General features: G+C 39.9%; 1 protein-coding gene across 1 annotated transcript in view; it reads left to right on the top strand.

Annotated features, from left to right (window-relative positions):
- MTMR7 (myotubularin related protein 7) overlaps positions 1–21,879 on the top strand; it is a 91,712-nt gene that overhangs the window by 29,602 nt on the left and 40,231 nt on the right. Inside the window, exons 4-5 of the mRNA XM_003797648.3 lie at positions 5,703–5,860; positions 19,147–19,275. Coding sequence (XP_003797696.1) covers positions 5,703–5,860; positions 19,147–19,275 — 287 coding nt within the window. The remainder of the gene's footprint in view (positions 1–5,702; positions 5,861–19,146; positions 19,276–21,879) is intronic.

Below are 21,879 nucleotides of genomic sequence, written 5' to 3' on the forward strand. Positions count from 1 at the left end.
CATTGTTGTTTGGCGGGTCCGGGCTGGGGATTCGAACCCGCCACCTTAGGTGTACATGGCTGGCGCCTTAGCCGGTTGAGCTATAGGCGTCGAGCCTTTCTTTCAAGTTTTAAAGTGCTTGTGATTTTAATATTATATGAATTACTTGTTTCTCCCAGTTAGTCTAATGAGAGGCAATTCTCTCATCCTTTGTTCCTAAATATTCTGTTTTTATAACCATTAGCGTGACATCTGGGAAACAAACCAGGTTATTTTCCTTTCTTCTCTAATGCTTCGTTGTAACCACATCTCTCCTTTATTTTGGCAGAATTAAAACCCTTTCCTTTACATGGGAAGGAAGGAGAAACAGATACATACACAGATCCAGTTATAGACCTGGTGGTTTCACGTTGAGTGTTTCCATTTGATGGTTTCCATCTTCTCAGGGAAGTAGGAAGTGGGATTATCTGAGAGTGAAGTTGCCGGAGTCAGCAATAGATACCCAGCTTCAATAGAGACCCAACTGGGCTGTAGCGACACATGTTTTCCCAGGTTCAGGAAAGGCCAGTGAACAGCAGTGCTAAAATCAAGTAAGTCAAACATGCATCTCGATGCTTGGGTTGAACTCATGCTTTCGACGGAAACAGTGATTTGACTTTTCTAGAAATATAGCCAAAATGTTACTCATTCTTAATTTCACACAGCAGGACAGTTTAGAAACTGTCACTTTGCTTTCTGACTAGTTAGGAAAACATTCAAATCTATCTTTGCTTAGCTAGTTACATGATTTAAATAGGTAGTATATGATAAAGTAAATACTAAGAAGTTTCCACTGAGTATCTTCTGAATTTTTTTAAATTAAAGGCTCACATTCGGGTTACTCCCACAGTCCAAAGGCATGCTGAGTGTTTGCTTCTTATATGGGGAGCACCTTGTGCCCTCCTATAAGGGACCCCCTGGGGCAAGGCCTTCAGCGAACCTTCTGTTGAAATCTGCTGGTCACTAACAGCAAAAGATGTGTTTGTTGGTTTGGGATCTTTTTTTGCAGAAGATGTTTTATGTTGAATATGATGGCTCAGACTCTGTGATGTGAAAAACCAGAGTAATAGGTAACACGCCTGTTTTAAGAGTGGGTGAAAAATCAGCTGAGGGATATGACCTTTCTAGAGCAGGCACCTATTTTCTCTTTGTTCAGATTCTATAAAATTAAAGATTTCTCTAAAATAAAAAGCTCTGCACAACAAACAACGGAGCAGAGAGACAGCCTACAAACTGGGAGAAAATGTTTCAAGCCATACATCTGATAAGGGATTAATATCCAAAATACACTATGTAGAAGGAAGTCAAACAACTGCATGGTAAGAAAATGAAAAATCTGATGAAGGTGTGAGCCAGGGACCTGAATAGACATTTCTCAAAAGAAGACACACAAAAGGCTCAGCCCCCATCATTAATCATTAGGGAGATGCAAAGTAAAACCAGGGGGAGGTATCTCCTCACAACTCTTAGCATGGCTGTTCTCAGAAGGTAAAAGGTAATTGTTAGCAAGGAGGTAGAAAAGAGAATCAGTGGGAGTAAAAATCAGTAAAATGATACAGCCATTGTGGAAAGCAGCATGGAGCTTACTCAAAAAACTAAAAAAACCAAACAAACAAAAAGAAAAACAATGCCCCCCCAAAAAACCAAAATAGAATTATACTGATACAGGGCCTGTGATGCCCCAGCCAGCTCAGCAGAGCTGAGGGGAGGTGCCATCTCCACCCTGGGGGTTGGTGTGGCACCTGCTGGTAGAGGAACCAGCTGGTTGGAGGGTAGGCAAAGGGGGAGTGCTCCAGTGGCCCTAGGGGCTGAACAGCTGCGGGAGGGACCTTCAGGTTGCTGGCACAGGGAGTGCTGTAGCGTCTCCACCCCCACCCCCCAACCCAAAGCAGGTTTCCAGGTCTGGTCAATTTCATGTAAGTTTCCTAGGCCTGGGAATGGAAGGGATTGTGCCCATTCATTAGTTAGGCTATATATACCCATAGACAAAAGATCCAGGGGGAGATTTTTTCTGATTTGACTTTTTCCCTCTGCCAAAAGCTCTGGTGCTTTCTCTGTATTCTTTTTTATAAAATAAATCCTGCCTTACCACTGATCGGTGGTCTGTGGATTCATTTTTGGAATCCCCAAGACCAAGGACCTACTGAAGAAGGTATCAGTATGGTATCAATATGATCCAGCAATCTCACTTTTGGGTATTTACTGGAAAGATTTGTCAAAGTGACATCTACATGGTCATGCTTACTATAGCACTGTTCACCATTGACATCTTATGGAATCAACCTAAGGGTCTTTTTTTTTAGAGACAGAGTCTCACTTTTGTCGTCCTTGGTAGAGTGCCGTGGTGTCACAACTCACAGCAACCGTCTGTCCTTTGGGTTTAGGTGATTCTCTTGCCTCAGCCTCTGGAGTAGCTGGGACTACAGGCGTCCACCACAACACCTGGCTATTTTATTTTTTTGTTGCAATTTTGGCCCGGGCTGGGTTTGAACCTGTCACCCTCAGTATATGGGGCAGGTGCCCTACTCACTGAGCCACAGGCACTGCCCTAACCTAAGTGTCTTATCAGTGGATGAATAGATGGAGAAAGTCTGGTATGGATGCAGAATGGAATGCTGTTCAGCATTAACAAAGGAAGAAATTCTGTCATGTGCAACACGTGGATGGAATCGAACAGTATTATGCTAAGTGAAATAAGCTAAACGCAGACAGACAGATACCACAGGCTCTTACATACATGCAGAATCTAAAACAATCGAACTTACATAGACGCAGAGAATACAGGGGGATTACAGAGGCTGGTAGGTGGGGGGTAATGGGGAGAAGGTAGTCAAAGACTATAAAGCCTCAGTTTTAGATAGGAAGAATAAGCCTTCACTGCTTATATTATATTATATTCACTGCTTGGTGAATATAGATATAATGAAGACTGTACATTTCAAAATGCTGAGAGTAAATTTTACATGTTCTTATTCCAAAAAATGTTAAATATTTGATATGACGTTACTCAGCTTGATTCATCATCCCACATTGTATTCAAAAATTGTAACATCACTTTGTACCCCATAAATACATGCAATTATAATTTGTCAACATAAAATAGAAAAGGTGTATAAGCAACAACAACAAAAAGATCTCATACGCCCTAGGAGTTTTAAAAAATTTACCTCCCTCCTAATTGCTAAAAAATTTGCTACATATTTTGCAGGAGTTGAAGGTGAGAGGAACAGAAAATTATAATATGGGGAATACTCAGTATTTACATCTGTGGTAATAGTAATATCTGATTTCTCAAGAGTAGGCGGTCCCCAGGCTGCTGGCCTCTGGATAAGAGGTTTGCCCATATTATTAAGACTGAGCATGGGCTGGCAAACATGGAGGTTTCCCTGCCCTCATGTAGAATTTAAAGTGGGTCTGAAGATTGGTTGATCACCTTTCCTTAAAAATATCTGAAATAAAAAATTCCCTGATTTCAGCATCACCTCATTCTCGTGTCTCCCAGCTCGAGTGATCTGAATATCAGTTATTCTTGCTTTATGTGCCCGTCCATAGCTTATTCCCAATGGAAACAGGCATCAGTCCCGCCCCAAAAAAGCCCCCAAACCATCTGGAGTCATAGAATGTTTTTCTTATTCTACCTGTTTGTAAATATTTGACAAAAGGAACTTAACCTCCATTATGACCCTACATTCATCTCCTGTTTCATTGAGGGAGTTGAAGCTTTCTCAAGAGATTCTTTTGGCATCTTCAACAAATTGCATTTGTGGTTGAGATTATGGTAGCAGCTGCTTGAGTCATGAAAATGCTACTTGGGGATGGAAAAGATGTGTCAGTGTGGAGCCAGACCAGATCTCAATTTTATATTCTGTCTGCCCAATTAGCTGAGATTCTGAGAAACTGTTTTCACTGAGTGTCTGCTCTGTGTTTGTATGTGCATGGTTCTGGATAGGTGCGTTTTCTGCTTTGTTCAAATAGCATTTTACGTTTTGAAGTTTAGAAATATGACATCAAGAGAGACTGAAATAGACTATAATTTGTTTTACTGATGCACCATAGTCATTGAGCTTCTTATTCACAAGAAAAGTGGAAAAACAAAATCTGATACTTAAAATACCCTTATCTTTCTTCTTTCTGTAGACGATTCCTCTCACTAGCAATCAAAATAAGTTGGAGACCTGGGTTTGGATCTTAGATGGCCTGTGTGTCACTGCAGCCTTTAGCTGGTGCTGAGATCCTTCCCAGGGCTCCAGAATCCATGTTGAGGAGCATTAAATGGACCACACTGAATGCTGCCAGTAAGCCAAGGAGTCAATGGCAGGACCTACGAAAACTAGGAGGAGAAAGAAACTACTGGAAAGAAATAGGAAGATTAGGGGACTGGACCAAGGATAGAAAAGGGAGATGAGAGGAGCTGCCATGAGGGAGGGGGCGTGTGGATGTGAGATTAGGGAGGAGCCCTCACTCCCTAACCTAATTACGTCATTTCAGTGTGAATCTGGACTCCCCCAGTGTTAGCTCAGTGGGCTGAGTGAGGGAATGTTCTTCCACCTCCCTTTGTTTCTGATTTGTCCCTGTAAGGTGAGGACTGCGACAGTGCCTTCTAACTGAATAAACACATTTAGATGGACCAGAATCTTGTCTGAAACAAAGACTGGAGTATCAGGGATCTTTCGTTATCATCAGAAATGCACTGCCGACCATGGAAGCCACTGGCCCCATGTGCTCAGCCCTTGAAATGGGGCTACTCTGCACTGAGATGTGCCATTGGGGGTGAAATACACATGAAATTTCAAAGACAGTGCAAAACAGAATGTATCAAATACCCATTAACGTGTTTTCTATCATTTCCATGTCAGAATGATGAATTTGTACATTTGAGTTAGACAAAATATTCAATTAACTGACTCATTATTTTTTTAATGTGGTTTACCTTGTATTTCTTTTGTATTGGCCCACACATTTCCCTCATATGGTAAGACCAGAGCACGAAAACCAAATCCTAGACTTTACTGGGGGGAGGGAAATAGTGGGGCTATTAGGTTTGGCTTGAGAAGTATAAAGAGGTGTGTAAAGACAGAGATACTAAGATAGGTTTGAAAGAGCCTTTCATGATACAGCTGTGAATGAATGGATAATTTTTATGAATTCTATAAATATTTTATAAGTAGCACAATTACAATATTTATGTAGTTTTGAATGTTTTCAACCCCGACACCTAATATAATCCACAGCTTCTCTGACTGTCATTTCTTCTTTTTAAACTGTGGATCAAAATATGCAATTGGCCTGGGTCTCTATCTCTGAGACGCCATCCCAAATCCAAACTTGATATGCATATAAAAACTTGAATTCTTGATGTCTAATGAATATATACACTGTTAATTTTTATGTTCCATATTTTCTGTGGTCTGGAAAATACATTTGTTCTTAAAAAAAAAAAAGCATAAAATGGAGAAGGTTCTGCTTTCTAAAAGGAAAGAGGCTATTGCAAAGTCGAATGCTGATACCCCAGGGACTTCTTGTCATTGCCAGGAGGAGACGGGTGACCCTGTCCACAGAGACAGGGTGCTCCAGGGACTGTGGCAAGGGGTGTAGGGGCTGGGATAGCCTCTCAGTGTGTGGGGGGAGATTTGGTTCTGGCCTTGACTTGGCTTGACTTAGCTTCATTGTCCCTTTCCTTGCAGTGAAATACGAGGAGTTATACTGCTTTTCCTTCAACCCCATGCTGGATAAAGAAGAAAGAGAACAAGGCTGGATGCTGATTGATCTCGGTGAAGAATACCAGCGGATGGGCCTCCCTAATAGTTACTGGCAGCTCAGCGATGTAAATAGAGACTACAGAGTGAGTGGAAGCCACGAGCGGAGTCCATGCGCTTGGTCCACAGGAAATCCTGGTTTCACATAACTCAGCCTCACTTTTACTTTGTCTCCTTTACATTTCAGAGCTTTTTGTAGATACACATGTGTGGATTTCCAGGTCTCCTGGTTTGTGGCCAGCTGTTGTTTCCTAACTACACCTAGAAGTAGAAAGTTTGAACAAGGGATGCTTAGAGACCATCCTCTCCAGACCTGGTCTATGATGGTTGAGGAATCGGAAACTCAGAGAGGCCCAGTGGCCAGGCGGCTGGTGGAAGGGCTGGCCAGGATCTCAGTCTCCCATCAAGTCTTTTTATAGAGCCACTGAATGACGAGTGGGGAAGTAAGAGAGACGCTGATGGCAGTTTGGCACCAGATTCTTTGTGTGCTTACTGAGCTCTTGCTTGGTACACAAGGTCACCAAGAGGCTTCCCTAGAGAAATGTGTCTACACGTACAGGAAGGAACGTGGAGGGGACAGAAAGCCAGAGGGGCAGAATTAATCCCATATTCTCCCTGATGATCAGCTTATAACTCACTAGTGGTTTCAACCTTAATTTTTTAAATAGTTTAAGTAATAAAAGTAACGTCAGAACATTCTGGAGAGTTTGCAAAAGAGAAAAAAAAATACCCCCGTGCCATTGCTTTAATTTTGTTTTTGAAACTTTTTCCATTTTTTCCACATCTGCATAGTTAGATAACTTTTTTCTTATATGATTAATGCATATTCATTTTTGAAAATTGGAAATTGTAGAGCAAAGGATATTAAATGATCTAAAATGCCATCATTCAGAGATACGCACTGTTACTATGTTTGGCAGATAGTGTTCCAGGACTTTAATATACATATTAATTCTTATATACGTATGAAATCCTATAAGTCTGAGTATCCAGACTTACATAAATGGAAGCATATTACCTATTTTTTGTGTTCTGCTTTTCTACCACATAAGTTGTGGTATTTTCCTGTCAATAATTATATTTTATAAGGGTAGGCATGGTGGCTCATGCCTGTAATTCCAGCACTTTGGGAGGCCAAGATGGAAGGATTGCTTGAGTTCAGGAGTTCAAGACCAGCCTGGGTCACATAACAAGATCCCTTCTCTATAAAAAAAATTTAAAAATTAGCTATGCATGGTGGTATGCACCAGTAGTCCCAGCTATTGTGGAGGCTAAGGTGGGAGGATCCCAGGAATTTGAGACTGCAGTGAGCTAGGCTGTGCCCCTGCATTCTAGCTTGGACAACCGAACAAAACTCTGTTTGTTAAAAAAAAAATTATATTTTATAATACATTTTTAAACATTGCATGCTATTATCGTAGTATAGCTATAGCAAATTATATCTATTTGCTTTCTAATTTTTAGACATTTACATTATCACTACTTCCTGGTAGCTATAATCTTATCTGCATTTTAAAAAGATATATTCCTAACAGTGGAATTTCTTTGCCAAAGAGTTTATAGAAATTTTTGTACATATTATGAAGAAGAACTGTGGAAAGGCTGCACCAATTCATATTACCAATTGTTAATGCTTGATTCCTCACATTCTTACCAGTAAAGAGTTTAAATTTTAAAAAATCTCTTGACAACTTGATAGTAGAACAAAAGTGATTTCTCCCTTTCATCTACATGTCTTGATTTCTTGAGTTGTAGCTTTTCATGTATGGAGTGACCATTTGTTTCTATCACATAGTAAGTGACTACTTCTAGTCACGTATTTTGAATTGTGATTATTTTCTGGGAATTATTACAAAGATTTTTTACATTGCTACCTGGTATTCCTGTCAATCAGTGAAATTAACATTTACTAGTTCATCAGATGAATGTACCAGAATGTACTTAAATGCTTCCCTATTATTTGGTATCTCAATTACTCAGGAGGTTTTTGCTATATGAATAATTCCAGATACAATATGTTTTCTCCCATTTCATAATTATTTCCTAGGAACCAATTTCAGGAATACATCAAAGGATATAAAAGGCCTAAATTGCTTTTAAAATATCAAGCAGGTAGGATGTTGATGTTTTAGTTTTTGATGAGTATTTAGTTGCTAATTTCTATGCCCTTGTATTGAAATCCGTACATATGGCCCATAGTATTAGAATTTGGGGAGTTGGGTAGCACTTGTGGCTCAGAGGAGAAGGGTTTTGGCCCCATATACCAGAGGTGGTGGGTTCAAACCCAGCTCTAGCCAAAAACTGCAAAAAAAAAAAAAAAAAGAATTTGGATAGGTTTTGGGTTTGTTTTTTTTTTTAAGATTTATGTCTTCATTAACCCCACAGTATTTGATTAATTTTTATAAATATTTTAAATCTGGAGAAAATGTATATTCTCTATTACTTGGGTATAAAATTTCACATCTGTCTAAATTGAATTTCTTATTATTTTGGTCCTTTTGCTCCACTGGTGTCTGACAGAGGTGTGTGTGACAGTTCCCATTGTGATTGCTGATTAGACGTTTTCTCCCTACAGTTCTCCGGTCCAAGTGCTAATCAGGTCCAACCCTGCTGAGCTTCCAAGATCAGATGAGAGCAGTGCAGTCAGGGTGTGGACTCTTCTGACATTTCTGAAAACGTTTGCATTATATATTTTAAAGTTAGTTTGCTTAGCACAGAGGATGTAGGACATCTGCTCAGTGTGTTCCTTTTATGAATTTCAAATATTCCTTTTTTTTGGGAATTTTTTTAACTTTGAATTTTATTTTGGATGTTTGTGTCTGTACCATTTCTTTCTCTTTGTCAGTATTTGCTTGATGCTGCTCTATTTCGTCCTTTACTTTCAACCTTCCTCTCTGAATGTTTTATCGTTTTCATGTAGAGTATGACCAGATTTTGTTTTTTACTCAAATCTAAAAATCTCTTTTGGTGGTAAAATAATATCTATGATACTGTTCTAGAAGTACGTTTTGTGTGTTCTGCGAATCGTACTTTTTTCTCTTTTTGAATCTATTGCTGGATAGTTTTTCCTTGAATTTGCTTATAATTATTTCAGAAGTTTGCATCCCTTTGTTTTTCTGTCACTGATTTTTCTTCCCTTGTAGATACCCTCTAATCTTATGGGCCATATGTACTGAATTCAATACAAGGGAATAGAAATCAGTGACAGAAAGAGTTCTTTATTATGGCAGAGTTCTTTATTAGGACATATTGTTTTGTGATAATGTTGGTAAGAAAAAAATGATTTTATTGTATGGTCTTTAGCTTAGAGTCACAATTTCTAAGAACTTGTGGATGCTGTTAAGTGAAGACTTACTGTAGTGGTATGAGATGTTATTTTGTGGAGGTTTTGGTTTTCGAGATAGAGTTTTACTCTGTTGCCCAGGTTGGAGTACAGTGGCATAATCACAGCTAGCAGCACCCTCCAACTCCTGGGCTGGCTCAGCCATTCTTGTGGCTCAGCTTCCTGAGTAGTTAGGGCTAGAAGCAACCACACCCAGATAATTTTTCTATTTTCTTAGTAGAGATGGGGACTTGCACTTACTCAGGCTGGTCTCAAACTCTTGAGATCAAGTGATCCTCCCACTTTGGTGTCCCAGAGAGCTAGGATTACAGGCATGAGTCCCCACACCCACCCTTCTTTTTCTTTCTTTCTTTCTTTCTTTTTTATGTATTACTGTCACAAATCTGTTAAATGGCTGTTAAATGGTTGTATCTGTCTTGTATGTTGTGAGTTTCTACCTAGGAATAGAATTTTAGGGCTAGGAAATATATAGATTTGAGCTTTACTAGATGTTGTCATTTTCTTTTCTAAAGTATTCGCATGGACATAGAGACCTGCTTTCAAGATACAAGAGTTCTCATTATTCCACAGATTCATTATCTGTTAGTATTGACGTATTTGCTAGGATACATGCTTGTTAACCCAGCAGCCTCACTTCTGAGAATTTATTCTACAGAATTAATAGCACACACACACACACACACATACACACTTATTTTTATTTTTGAATCATTTTTTGATTATTTTTGAATATAAAAAATTATTTTTTTTGAATCATTGTTTGTTATAGCAAATACTGGGAGAAACCCAAATTTCTTTAATAGACCAGTTAAATAATTTTTGCTCCAGCCACATAACTAAATTATTATGTAACCATTGAAAGAAATGTGAAAGATTTATATGTACTGATAAAAAGGATTGCTAAAATATATCTTTAGGTTCAAAAAAGCAAGAAGTAATACAGTGAATATACTATGATACCTTTTATCTGAATAAACAAGAGAGGAATAAATAATACACATTTGTATGTATGTGTAATTTCTGAAAAGTGATAAATTAGTTGGTGAGGCTGGGATGGATAGAATATCAGGATGATATTCCTGATAGAATATCAGGTGAGATTTCCCCTAGGCACTTTTTTCTATTATTTCATTTTTATAACCATGTGTATTCATTAGCTAATCAAAAATCATTGTTACCTTTGCAAACAATGCCAATCTGATAGGTATCAATTGTATCTCAGGGTGGTTTTCACATTGTCCTCATGCGTGAGGTTGAGCTTGTGTTTATTGGCCATTCACATTGACGCTTTTGTAAATCACCTGTTAAGATTTTTGCTCTTTTTGCTACAAGAATATTTTTTTCTTATTAATTTTTATAAGTTCTTCATATGTTCTAGATAAGGTCAGGTGAGGTGGTTTGCACCTGTAATGCCAGCTACGTGGGAGGCTGGGCAACATAGGAGAATATCTCTTAGGAAAATAAAAAATGAATATATTCTAGATAATAATGTTTTGTTATTCTAGCTGTTGCAAATATCTCATCTCAGGATATGCTATTCCTAGGGTGTCTTTTGATCCTCAGAGGTTTTGAATTATCTTTTGATCCTCAGAAGTTTTGAGGTTTTTGTTGTGCTTTGGCATATTATTTAAAAATGTATCTCTTTGTCCCTATATAAATTTGACACTGTATAAATTCCATAATTACATTTTTACTAATTATGAGTATTCTAGCTTTAAACATTTTGATATCCTATAGGTCAGGTCCTCCCATATCATTCTTCCAAAGATCTTGAACTTCTACATTATCTGGGCTAGTGTGGGCACGCTCATGATACTGAATCTTCTTTGCAGTTACACTTAAATTTAACCACCTTGGCCTTAATCATCATAAGGTGTGTGGCTAACATAATCAGAGTGGTTTGTTCTGATAGAAAAGCCAACTTGTGGCTCAGCGCCTATAGCTCAACCAGCTAAGGCACCAGCCACGTACACCTAAGGTGGCGGGTTCGAATCCCCAGCCCAGACCCGCCAAAACAACAATGACGGCTGCAACCAAAAAATAGCCGGGCGTTGTGGCAGGCGCCTGTGGTCCCAGCTACTTGGGAGGCGGAGGCAGGAGACTCGCTTGAGCCCAAGAGGTTGCTGTGAGCTGTGATGCCACGGCACTCTACCCAGGGGGACAGCTTGAGGCTCTGTCTCAAAATAAAAAAAAAAAAAAAAGAAAGAAAAGCCAACTTGTGTGGTGAATTTTTCACCTTAGAATGAAAGGAAGGAAAATCCAAGTTGAGTAAAAAATAAATAGGATTCTTTAAAAAATATGACACATCTTTGGGCAAGGAAGAAAATGAGGCTGCGCCACATCTTGTAGAATAATGTTTTTTTGGAAATACAGGTTCTTCCCATTTTTGATGAGATTTCCGTCTAGAATTAGCACCACCATGATGACTCATATATAGTTACTAAGATCCAACATCGGACAGACGGCAAAACATGAGTTACTCAGCATTTCTTTCCAAAAGTAACACACAGCAAAACAAAACCAGCAGTCAACAAGCTGTGCTGAAATGGGAAAGGTAAAAACTCAGGGGATTTTCTAATTTTGTAAATCCCCTAGGTTTTTACCTTTTCTATTCCTGAAATGGGGAGATGCTGTACTCATATTTGTCAGCAATTTAGGAATAGAATAAAAAACATATTCTTTCAGAACATTTCTGTAGTCAATCAAGAGAGTTCTATCCTAATACATTCCTTTTTTTTTTTTTAAATTAAGTCGTAGCTGTGTACATTAATGCAATCATGGGGTACAATGTGCTAGTTTTATATACAATTTGAAATATTTTCATCAAACTGGTCAACATAGCCTTCATGGCATTTTCTTAGTTATTGTGTTAAGACATTTATATTCTACCCCTAGTAAATTTCACATGTACCCTTGTAAGATGCACCATAGGTGTGGTTCAACCAATTACCCTCCCTCCACCATTCCTTTTGATTCTAACCTCATTGTTGAGAAAATATTTACTTTTTCTTCCCTTCTTTTATAAGTTATCTTTTTTTTTTAAACTTATTTTATTTTATTTTATTGTTGTTGCAGTTGGCCAGGGCCAGGGCTTGAACACGCCACCCTCAGCATATGGGGCTGGCGCCCTAGTCCCTGAGCTGCAGGCGCCACCCTACAAGTTATCTTATTTCTTCTCACAGATCCTTTGAGGTGGGGCAAGTGGTGTCATATGACAGAGAAAAACTATTGCCCCTGCTGGAGATGAAACCAGACATTGAGTATGAAAACTCTGATTCCAGACCCAGTCTGCTGTAGTATGGGCAGCCTAATTATTATTACCATCATTAGACATAGATGGTAATAAGTTAGAGACATTTGCTATGGTAGTCTAACTCTTTAAGGGATACCCAACCTTTTCCTTTTTTTTTTCCTTTTTGATTGATACATGTTAGAAGAATAAGAGTTGTCTTGGGCTGTGCATTAAATACACAAACACTAACAAAAATTGATTAGCACAAAACAGAACAAAAAACTTTTCATGACATCCAATACCACAGATAAGCAAGAAAAGTCCTCATAAAATCCATGTGACTGGGCACAGGGATGTCCAACCTGCAGTTCAGCTAAGATTTCCTTCTATGTCTAATTCCTGAAATTATTCCTGATTTAAATAAAACAATTAGCATTCATTATTATGTTAAAAATTTTAATCTAACTCTCTTGGAATAAAATTAGAGATGTCTAAACCAGTGATTTTATTTCCGTTCTCTACAGCTGTATTTTAGGTATTATGTATTACTTGATTTTGTTTACATAGGAATCATTTTGTGCTGTTCATCTCCTTCTTCTTCTCCCTGGTCATCATAAATTCCTTGTAATAAATTTTAGGTCCTAGATGTTTAAGGGTAAAGTTGTCTACATAGGTATTTCAGTCACTAAGAACCAGTGCTTACCTCCAAGTGCTCAGCTGAGTGATAGGTCCTCAGTAAGTACAGAGATCTGAGTAAGATCCCGCAGATGGCCTCTTGCATGGATGGTACCCTGCAATGGTAAATACATTTACTGGAAGGTGATAACCAGGTCAACAAAGATCACTTGTCCTGGGGATGTGGACTCTATAGAGCCAAAAACTCCCTTATTCATTTTTGCCCTTGAGTCTCATGAAATTCCTGGCATATAGTAATATCAGTATTCAGAAAAAGTTGAATAAGTAAAAGAATTACTGAAAAGATTCCTCTTGGCAGGACCACCGTAACACATTTGGGTACTCTAGACAGACTAATTTATTTAGTGGAGGGCAAAGAAAATTGTTTCTTCTATTTTTTATTTTGAAACAGGGTTACACTCTATTGCCTGGACTAGAGTGTAGGGGTGTCAGTATAGCTCACTGCAACCTCTACAACCTTAAATTCTTGAGCTCAAGCAATCCTGCTGCCTCAGACTTGTGAATAGCTAGGACTACAGAAGTGTACCATCATCTCCCACTAAATTTTCTACTGTTTATAGAGACAGGATCTTTCTATGTATCCCAGGCTGGTTTTGAATGCCTGGGCTCGAGCAATCCTCCAGCCTTGTAGTGCTAGGGTTACAAATATGAGCCAACGAGTCTGGCCCAAAATTGGTTTCTTTGTTCATAAAAAAATGCTAAGGTGATTAATTTACTAATCCACTTTTATTTTTATTTTATTTTATTTTTTTTTTTTGAGACAGAGCCTCAAGCTGTCCCCCTGGGTAGAGGGCTGTGGCATTACAGCTCACAGCAACCTCCAACTCCTGGGCTCAAGCGAGTCTCTTGCCTCCGCCTCCCAAGTAGCTGGGACCACAGGCGCCCGCCACAACGCCCGGCTATTTTTTGGTTGCAGCCGTCATTGTTGTTTGGCGGGTCCAGGCTGGGGATTCGAACCCGCCACCTTAGGTGTACGTGGCTGGCGCCTTAGCTGGTTGAGCTATAGGCGCCGAGCCTAATCCACTTTTATTAAGGCAGAGTCAGTGAAGAAAATTTAGGAGAAAATCATTTTTCATTCTTCTGAACTTCTCATATTCTCTCTAAATTTTCCAACCAGACAAAGTCTTGAGAGACACATTAAGTTTTAGTGACATAAATTGCATCATGCTGTGCATTTTTTTTGTCAGAATTTTGATAACTCTGTGAGCTTGTTGCAAAAATGCCACAGTCATTTCTAAGATAGTTCTTTTATCATCATAAAAATTACATAACATAAAATTTACCATCTTAGTTATTTTTAAGTGTATAGTTCAGTAGTGTTAATTATATTTACATTGTTGTGAAACAGATCTCTACAACTCTTTTCATCTTCCAAGCTTAAAAATCTGTACCCATTAAACAGTAACTCTCTAGTCCTCCCTCCCTCCTCCCCAGTTCCTGGCAATTACCATCCTGCTTCTTATTTCTATGAATCTGACAACTTTAGATACCTCATGTAAGTGGAATCATACAGTATTGTCTCTTTGTGACTGGCTTATGTTACTGTACAACTCAAGGTTCACCCGTGTTGTAGCATGTGTTAGATTTTCTTCCTTTTTAAGGCTAAGTAATAGTTCATTGTATGGACATACCACATTTTGTTTATCTGTTCATCAGTCACTTCCACCACTTGGCTATTGTGGACAAGGCTTTGTGAACATGGTTGTACACTTACCTCTTTCAGACTTTGCTTTCCAGTCTTTGGGGTATATATGTTAAAAGTGGGGTTGCTGGATCATATGGTAATTCTATTTTAAAATTTAAAAAACTCTCCATATTGTTTTTCATGGTGGTTGCTCTATTTTATAATCCTACCAGCAGGGATTTCGGATCCTCTGCATCCTTCTCAACACTTGTTATTTTTTGTTTTCTTTTTCTCTATATTTTTTAATTTTTTTTTTAAGAGATAGGATCTTGCTGTGTTACCCAGGCTAGATTCTAACTTCTAAGCTCAAGCAATCCTTCTGCCTCAATCTCTTGAATAGCTGGGACTACCCAGTTTTTTCTTTTTTAAAAAATAGTGGCCATCTTAACAATTGGGAGGTAATCATTATGATTTTGATTTTGATTTCCCTGATTATCAGTGAGCTTGAGTACCCTTTCATGTTCATGTCAACTATTTGTATATTTTCTTGGAGCAATTTATATGCAGGTCTTTTGCCCATTTTTATTATTCTTTTAGAGACAAGGTCTTGCTGTGTTGCTCACTGGTCTCAAACTCCTAGCCTCAAGCAATCTTCCCCCATCAAACTCCCACTTTGGCCCATTTTTAATGGAACTATTTGATTTTGTTATTGTTATTGAGTAGGAAGAGGGTTTTTTTGATATATTGTGGATAATAACCCCTTAAGAGAGGTATGATGTACAAATAATTTCTCTCATTCTTCAGGCTGCCTTTTACTCTTTTGATTGTCTTTTGAAGCATAAGAGTTATTACATTTGATACAGTCCTGTTTGTCTATTTTTCCTTTTGTTGCTTGTGTTTTTTTGGTGTTGTGTGCAGGAACCAACACCAGTGTCATAACAGTTTCCCTGTATGTTCTTTTCTAGGAGTTTTATAGTTTTGGGTTTCACATTTAGGTCTTTAATCCATTTTTAGTTAATTTTTGCATGTGGTATAAGATAAGGGCTTATCTTTTCTTTCCTTTTTTTTGTATGCGATGTCCAGTTTTTCCAGCACCACATATTAAAGAGACTGTCCCTTTCCCCAGTGAGTGGTCTTGGGCACTGGGTCATTTGTCTGTATACATTATGATTTATTTCTGGGTTCTGTCTCCTATTGGTCTGTTTATCTGTCTTTATGCCAGCACCATGCTGTCTGACTACTACAAAATATAGATGGCTTTGTAATGTATTTTGAAATTATGGAATGTAAGTCCTCTAACCTTGTTTGTATTCACAATTGTTTTGGCTATGTTGGTTCCCTTAAGAATCCATAAGATCCTTAGGATGAGTTTTTCTCTTTCTGCAGAAAATGCCGTTGGGATTTTGATAGGGAAGACCTTGAATCTGTAGGCTGCTTTGGGTGGTGTGGACATCTTAACGATGTGAAGTCTTCCGACCTTTGAACATGGGATGTCTTTCCATTTATTTATATCATCTTTAATTTCTTTCAGCCATGTTTTGTGGTTTTCAATGTAGGATTGTTATTTTAATTTCCATTGAGTGTACTGTCTACTCTGATGAAAGCAGGAGGAATTTACATGCCTCTAGCTGGGCCAGGAGTTGTATCTTGAAACCCGAGTTAACTATCACTGAGAGTCTGATCCCCCCCCTCCCCGGTGTTTAAGCTTCTTAGAGCTCCTTATGCAGGTATGTCTCAGAAAGCCCTGTCCTCAAGCTCTGACCCACAGAGTTTTTTTCCCCTTGACCCAGTGGTCTAGGAAGGCAGGAATCCTTAGATTGACCTTCTCTTATAGAGGTCATTACAGGTGGTATAAACCTGGCCACTGTTGACTGTGGTTAGGTTTCTGAGTTCTTGGCCCTGGCACATGCCAAGCCATATAGGGGTGTCCAACCTGCTGCCTGTGGGCCACATGCTGATTTTGTGAGAACTGTTTTTGTTTTTTTAATCTATGGTGTTAGATATCACAAAAAGTATGCACAGACCTTTTTTTTTTTTTTTTTTTTTTTTGCTAATCAGCTTTCATTAGTGCTTGTGTATTTAATGTGTGGCCCAAGACATCTGTTACTCTTCCCTTGTGCAGCAGCAGAAGAACAGAAAAAGACTGGACGCCCCTGCCTGTTTCTGCTCTGGAGAATGAGAGCTCTCGTTGTCCTAGAAGGCAGGAGGCTGTCTTTCTGGCTCCTTGTGTGAATAGAGATGACTGTGTGTGGATAGATAACCATAATACCTCTGAGTTGGGGCCAAGCATGTCAAAGAGGGTGGGCTCTGGGAGGCTGTTTTCTCTCTTTGGCCCCATAGGGCTGTAACCTGAGCCAAACTGGGTCAGGTCAGACCATGAGAGGGCCTGACAGGGGCTCCAGAGTTCCCAGCTCACCTCTTGCTGTTCAGGGCTGTGTGAAATAAGATATCTGAGAAATCTTGCCTGTTACTCTTCTTTCATTTAATCACAAAACTTTGTAATTCCTTAGTGGTGGTATAGGGAAGAATGTAGGTAATCCCCAACTTAGTGACAGCCTACTTATTTCCTTTTCAAAACTGTTATTTTAGGAAAATGTTGTCAGGCTGGGTCAATGACTGCATGTCTCTTAAACTCCAGACAAGCAGGTGTGGTCCATGTGGGAATGTTCCAGCTGGCTGACTGCAGGGAGGTTCAGACCCCAGGTTGGCCTGGGGCAGGAAGTGCGGTGTCTTGTGTCAGTCGTTCATTCCAGTAAAAGCTTTCTGGGTCCAAGTTGGTTGGGTCGTCTGTTCTTGGCATGGGGTTTTCCTCTGGAGGGTCAGTGCCAGAGCCCACGTTAAAGTCTTTGGCAATCTTCTCTCCTAACATGACCTTGGGAGGATTCTGAACTTACGCTTTGGGCTTGTAACATGGCTTTTGTGGCCCTTTTGTCTCCTGCTTTGTGTTGGTCACTGGTCTGTGAGAGACGGTGGAGGCAGGAGGGGAGGGCATCACCACAGAAAATCCGATCAGAGGATTAGACCTCAGTTGTGCCGGGTTTTCAGTCCCTTCAGCCTCTTCCAGAGTGGGGACGCTGGGTGCAGAGGACAGAGTATTTCCCCTATTGTTCCATCTTCTGGAGGATTCTCTTGATATGCCTAGGAAGGTGCTTCCCTTCTGGGAAATAAACAGTCACTTGAGGAAGCTGCTATCTGAACAGTCTTCATTTGCAAAAGGACTGATTGATGGACACAGAGGCAAAATGTGTGTTGAGCAAAACACAACAGCACCAGCTACTGCAGCTATCACTGCCACTAAAGCTGCTTTCGGATCTAATGGTTTATAAAGCACATTGTCATAGATGTCATTGGATTTGATCCGTCAACCCCATGAGATAGTATTGCTGAAGAATCAGTTTTAGAGATTAGAAAACCAAAGTGCTCATTGCAATTTGGTTTCTCATCGAGTTGTTAAATCACAGTCATGTTCCAAACTGTTGATTGTTGATTCTAGATGGAAGATTCTTCCAAGTGATTCCCACTGTGGATCACTCCCAGGGATGCACAAAAGGAGTTAAAGGCTTCTTTCTTTCTCTCCTTCTGTCTTTCTTTCTTTCTCTTTCTCTCTCTCTCTCGTCTCAAGGTATCACCCTGAGTAGAGTGCTGTTGTGTCACAACTCACAACAACCTCCAAGTGCTGGGCTTAAGCAATTCTCTTGCCTTAGCCTCCCAAGTTGCTGGGACTACAGGCGCCCACCACAGCACCTGGCTATTTTTTGGTTGTAGTTGTCATTGTTGTTTGGTGGGCTGGGCTGGATTCGAACCAGCCAGCTCTGGTGTATGTGGCTGGCGCCCTAGCCAATGAGCTACAGGTACCAAGCCAAGTAAATCCTTTCTTACCCCTTATAAAATCAACACATAAGAAACAAAAATAAAGGTGCTATATTATGTGGTGACATGTGCCACATTAGGAAATCTGATCTAGAAGTCTGTGTGAGCTGTGGTAGGTCAGGGAGGAGGCTTCCTGAAGGAGGTGAACCCGGGTTGGCCCCTGAAGAATGGAAGAGTTTTGGGCAGGTAGAAGGCAAGAGTATCTGGGGAGGGCATCAGTTTGCCTCATGGCTCAGAGGTAGGAATGCACACCCTGACAACTGAACTACTGTGCTGATATTTCAGGAAAATTGTCCCCAGGGTCAGGCTGTCTTTCAAAGACAGGCAGCTAAAGTTTTCTCAGCTGCTAGGATGCAGAATTACAATTCGTCTCTTTTTGATGAAAGCAATGCTAAGTTGTCACTGTTTTGCTTCCCACAAAGATCCCTTGGAGAGAGAGGACAGTGCCCAAGAACAGGATGCTGATGTGTCTTTTGCTTGCCTTGAAATGACCTCCTGTCAAACCTTAAAAGTGCAACCTATAAGTATGGATAATGGAATTTCTGGTGGCGATTCACAAAGTGTTACTAGATTACCTAAAAATTTCCTCTGTATTTTTTGGTGACAGGTCTGTGACTCTTATCCCACTGAACTGTATGTTCCCAAATCGGCCACTGCTCATATCATAGTGGGGAGTTCCAAGTTCCGGAGCAGACGGCGATTTCCTGCCCTTTCTTACTACTACAAAGAGAACCACGTAAGTCTCAAGACATGCTTTTGTTTTATGCTTAGCTTTTCTCATTTCATCATGAACAGGCATTTTCCTCTGCTGCCTTCTGTTGTGTGTGCAAATTCTTACAGGTGGGTGGAGATTCCTCTGTATGGTATCACACAATACAGCTTAAATCCTTATCTTGTGTAGAAGTTGTCTTTCCTATTTATTTGATAATAAAGTAATGGGATAGATTTAGAAAATCTCTAAACTTAAGGATCCAAGCTAGCGGTTCTCAACCTGTGGGTCGCAACCCTTTGGGGGTCTCCTGCATATCAGATTCAGGACAGTAGCAAAATTACGTTATGATTCAGGACTGTAGCAAAATTACAGTTACGAAGTAGCAACGAAAATAATTTTATGGTTGGGGGACACACATGAGTATTAAAGGGTCCTGACATTAGGAAGGTTGAAAACCACTGATCCAAGCGAATGCTGACCTCTTCTAAGAGGTTATCTTGGAAGACTGTTTCCTCAAACAATGCTAGAGACCTTGGCATGCCTATTTTAGCAAAGCCCCCAAAGACAATGGAAAACACTTCATTTCTTCCTTTTTTTTCTTAATAGCATAATCTATTGAGTATTCTCAGTATAAGAAATCTTTGCTTATGGAGGTAGTAGGATTTATTTTTTAAATATTCTTTGTAAAAGGTAGAATTAGGTTTGTCTGTAACAGACCCCAAGTAACACTGGCTCTGATGGGATAGAACTCTGTTTTCTCTCGTAAGAAACCCAAAGGTGGGCAGTCAAGGCCTGGTTTCTTGGCCCCACACCACTCAGCCCTTAGGGACACAAGCTCCTTCCACCTCTGTGCTCTGCCAGACCTTGGGTTTGGCCCTGTCTGCCTGGTGTAAGGGCTGACTTGGCACCCGTCACCATGGTACCCATCACCACCTCCACAGTCCAGCCAGCAGAAGAGGGCGGTGTGCTCCAACTTCTTTTGAGGAAGGCTTCCAATAACTGCCACATACCAGTTCTGCTCATGTCCCATTCAGCAGAACTGCACAGTGCAGGGGAGAAGTACGGTCTCTGGGTAGCTAGGTAAACGACTAAGAATTGGAGTTCCATTTCAGTGGAGGTCAAATGTGCAGGAGGAAGAATGGTCTTAGTGACCCACTGTAGAGGCTATTTGGCTCCTGTCAGGTGAGGCAGTTTGGTCTTCAAGCTAGATGATGTAATTGTTTTGGATTCAAAGCCAAGTGAAGCTATAAATGGTTAAGAGAGCAGTGTGTGTGAGTGTGTGTGTGTGTGTGTGTACACATGCCTTCATCTATAGGCAGGGGATAGAGCAGGATCTGAGTCAGATTCTGAAGGAGGATTCCAAAAACATTTTCAGCAATGCCAGCTTCACCAGAGTTAGCACATAGCCTCTGTGTTGCCTGCTCTGAAGGGAGCTTTTCATTTAGAGATGTAAGTTCTGCTAATTGGGAGGATAATTTATATCTTATTTTTAGTTACACCACTAGTTTCTTCCTAGCCCTGAATTGGGGTATAGAGAAAGAAAGTATTGTATTACTGTCCTGTATTACTTAACTCCAAATGTATTTCAGCTTACACAGAACTGAGTAGTGGGTAGAGGTGAAGGAAGATAAGTATATCCTTTAAAAAAATGAAAGATGGCAGGAACAGGGATATGGAATTTCATGATAACTAATATAGGATCTGGAGATATTCTGTCTGGATTCAAATTCTAGCTTCCTTAATTGCTGGCTATGTGACCCTGAGCAAGTTACTTAACCTCTCTGTGCCTTGTTCACCATCTATAACATGAAACAAATTATAGATCTTACTATATATGATAATTGAGAAGATTAAATAAAAGCATACAGAGTTCTCATAACAGAGCCTACCACATAAACATTCAAAAATGTAGTAAGCGATCAGACTATGCTGGCTATTTTAATTACTCGTAGCATTGCAAATGAGAGGCCCTCCCTGAAGGTTTATCAGTGAGGAGTTTATATGTAGTAATCTCTGCTGTCAGGCCGCCGACATCAGTAAGAAATGCTGCCAGGTAATAGTAACACTCACGCAAGGATCTGACTGTCCAGGCCATGCCTAGGATTGTGCAGAAACACTCAGGGACTTCCTACTGTTCTGTACAAAATTGAAAACCATACGTTCCAGTCACTGAGGCAATGAAGAATTTTGTTTGGAAATAACATCCATAAACTATTAAGAAAAAGTAACTGCAAAGTCCCAAGGCAGTCTGTTTCATGTGTCTGGTTGAACTAAATGACCACGTTTCCTAGTATAACTCTGTTCTGACATAATCCCTTATTGAAAACTAGCTGCTCCAAACCAAAGGTGATTAGAAGTAGCTGTCGTCCCTAACTTGCTTGTTTCGTCATTGCAGCCTCTTTCCCTCAGTGCGTTGAGGTGTGTGCATTCTCAGACATATCTGCACCATGGAATTCTGTTCTCTTCCCCATCTCACCCTTCTGATGGAACCTGACAGATTGCCTGGTGGCAGCTGTCCTTAACTAATCTTTTTAAACCCAGATAAAGTACCATATAAAGCCATCAGAATTGTTCTCTCTAGAGGCAGAATTCCTCAGAGTGGGGTGGCAGACTTTCACCCTTTAGAGA

The sequence above is a fragment of the Otolemur garnettii genome, unplaced genomic scaffold, assembly GCF_000181295.1.
Source record: "Otolemur garnettii isolate 467f Iridium unplaced genomic scaffold, OtoGar3 scaffold00121, whole genome shotgun sequence".
Taxonomy (NCBI): domain Eukaryota; kingdom Metazoa; phylum Chordata; class Mammalia; order Primates; family Galagidae; genus Otolemur; species Otolemur garnettii.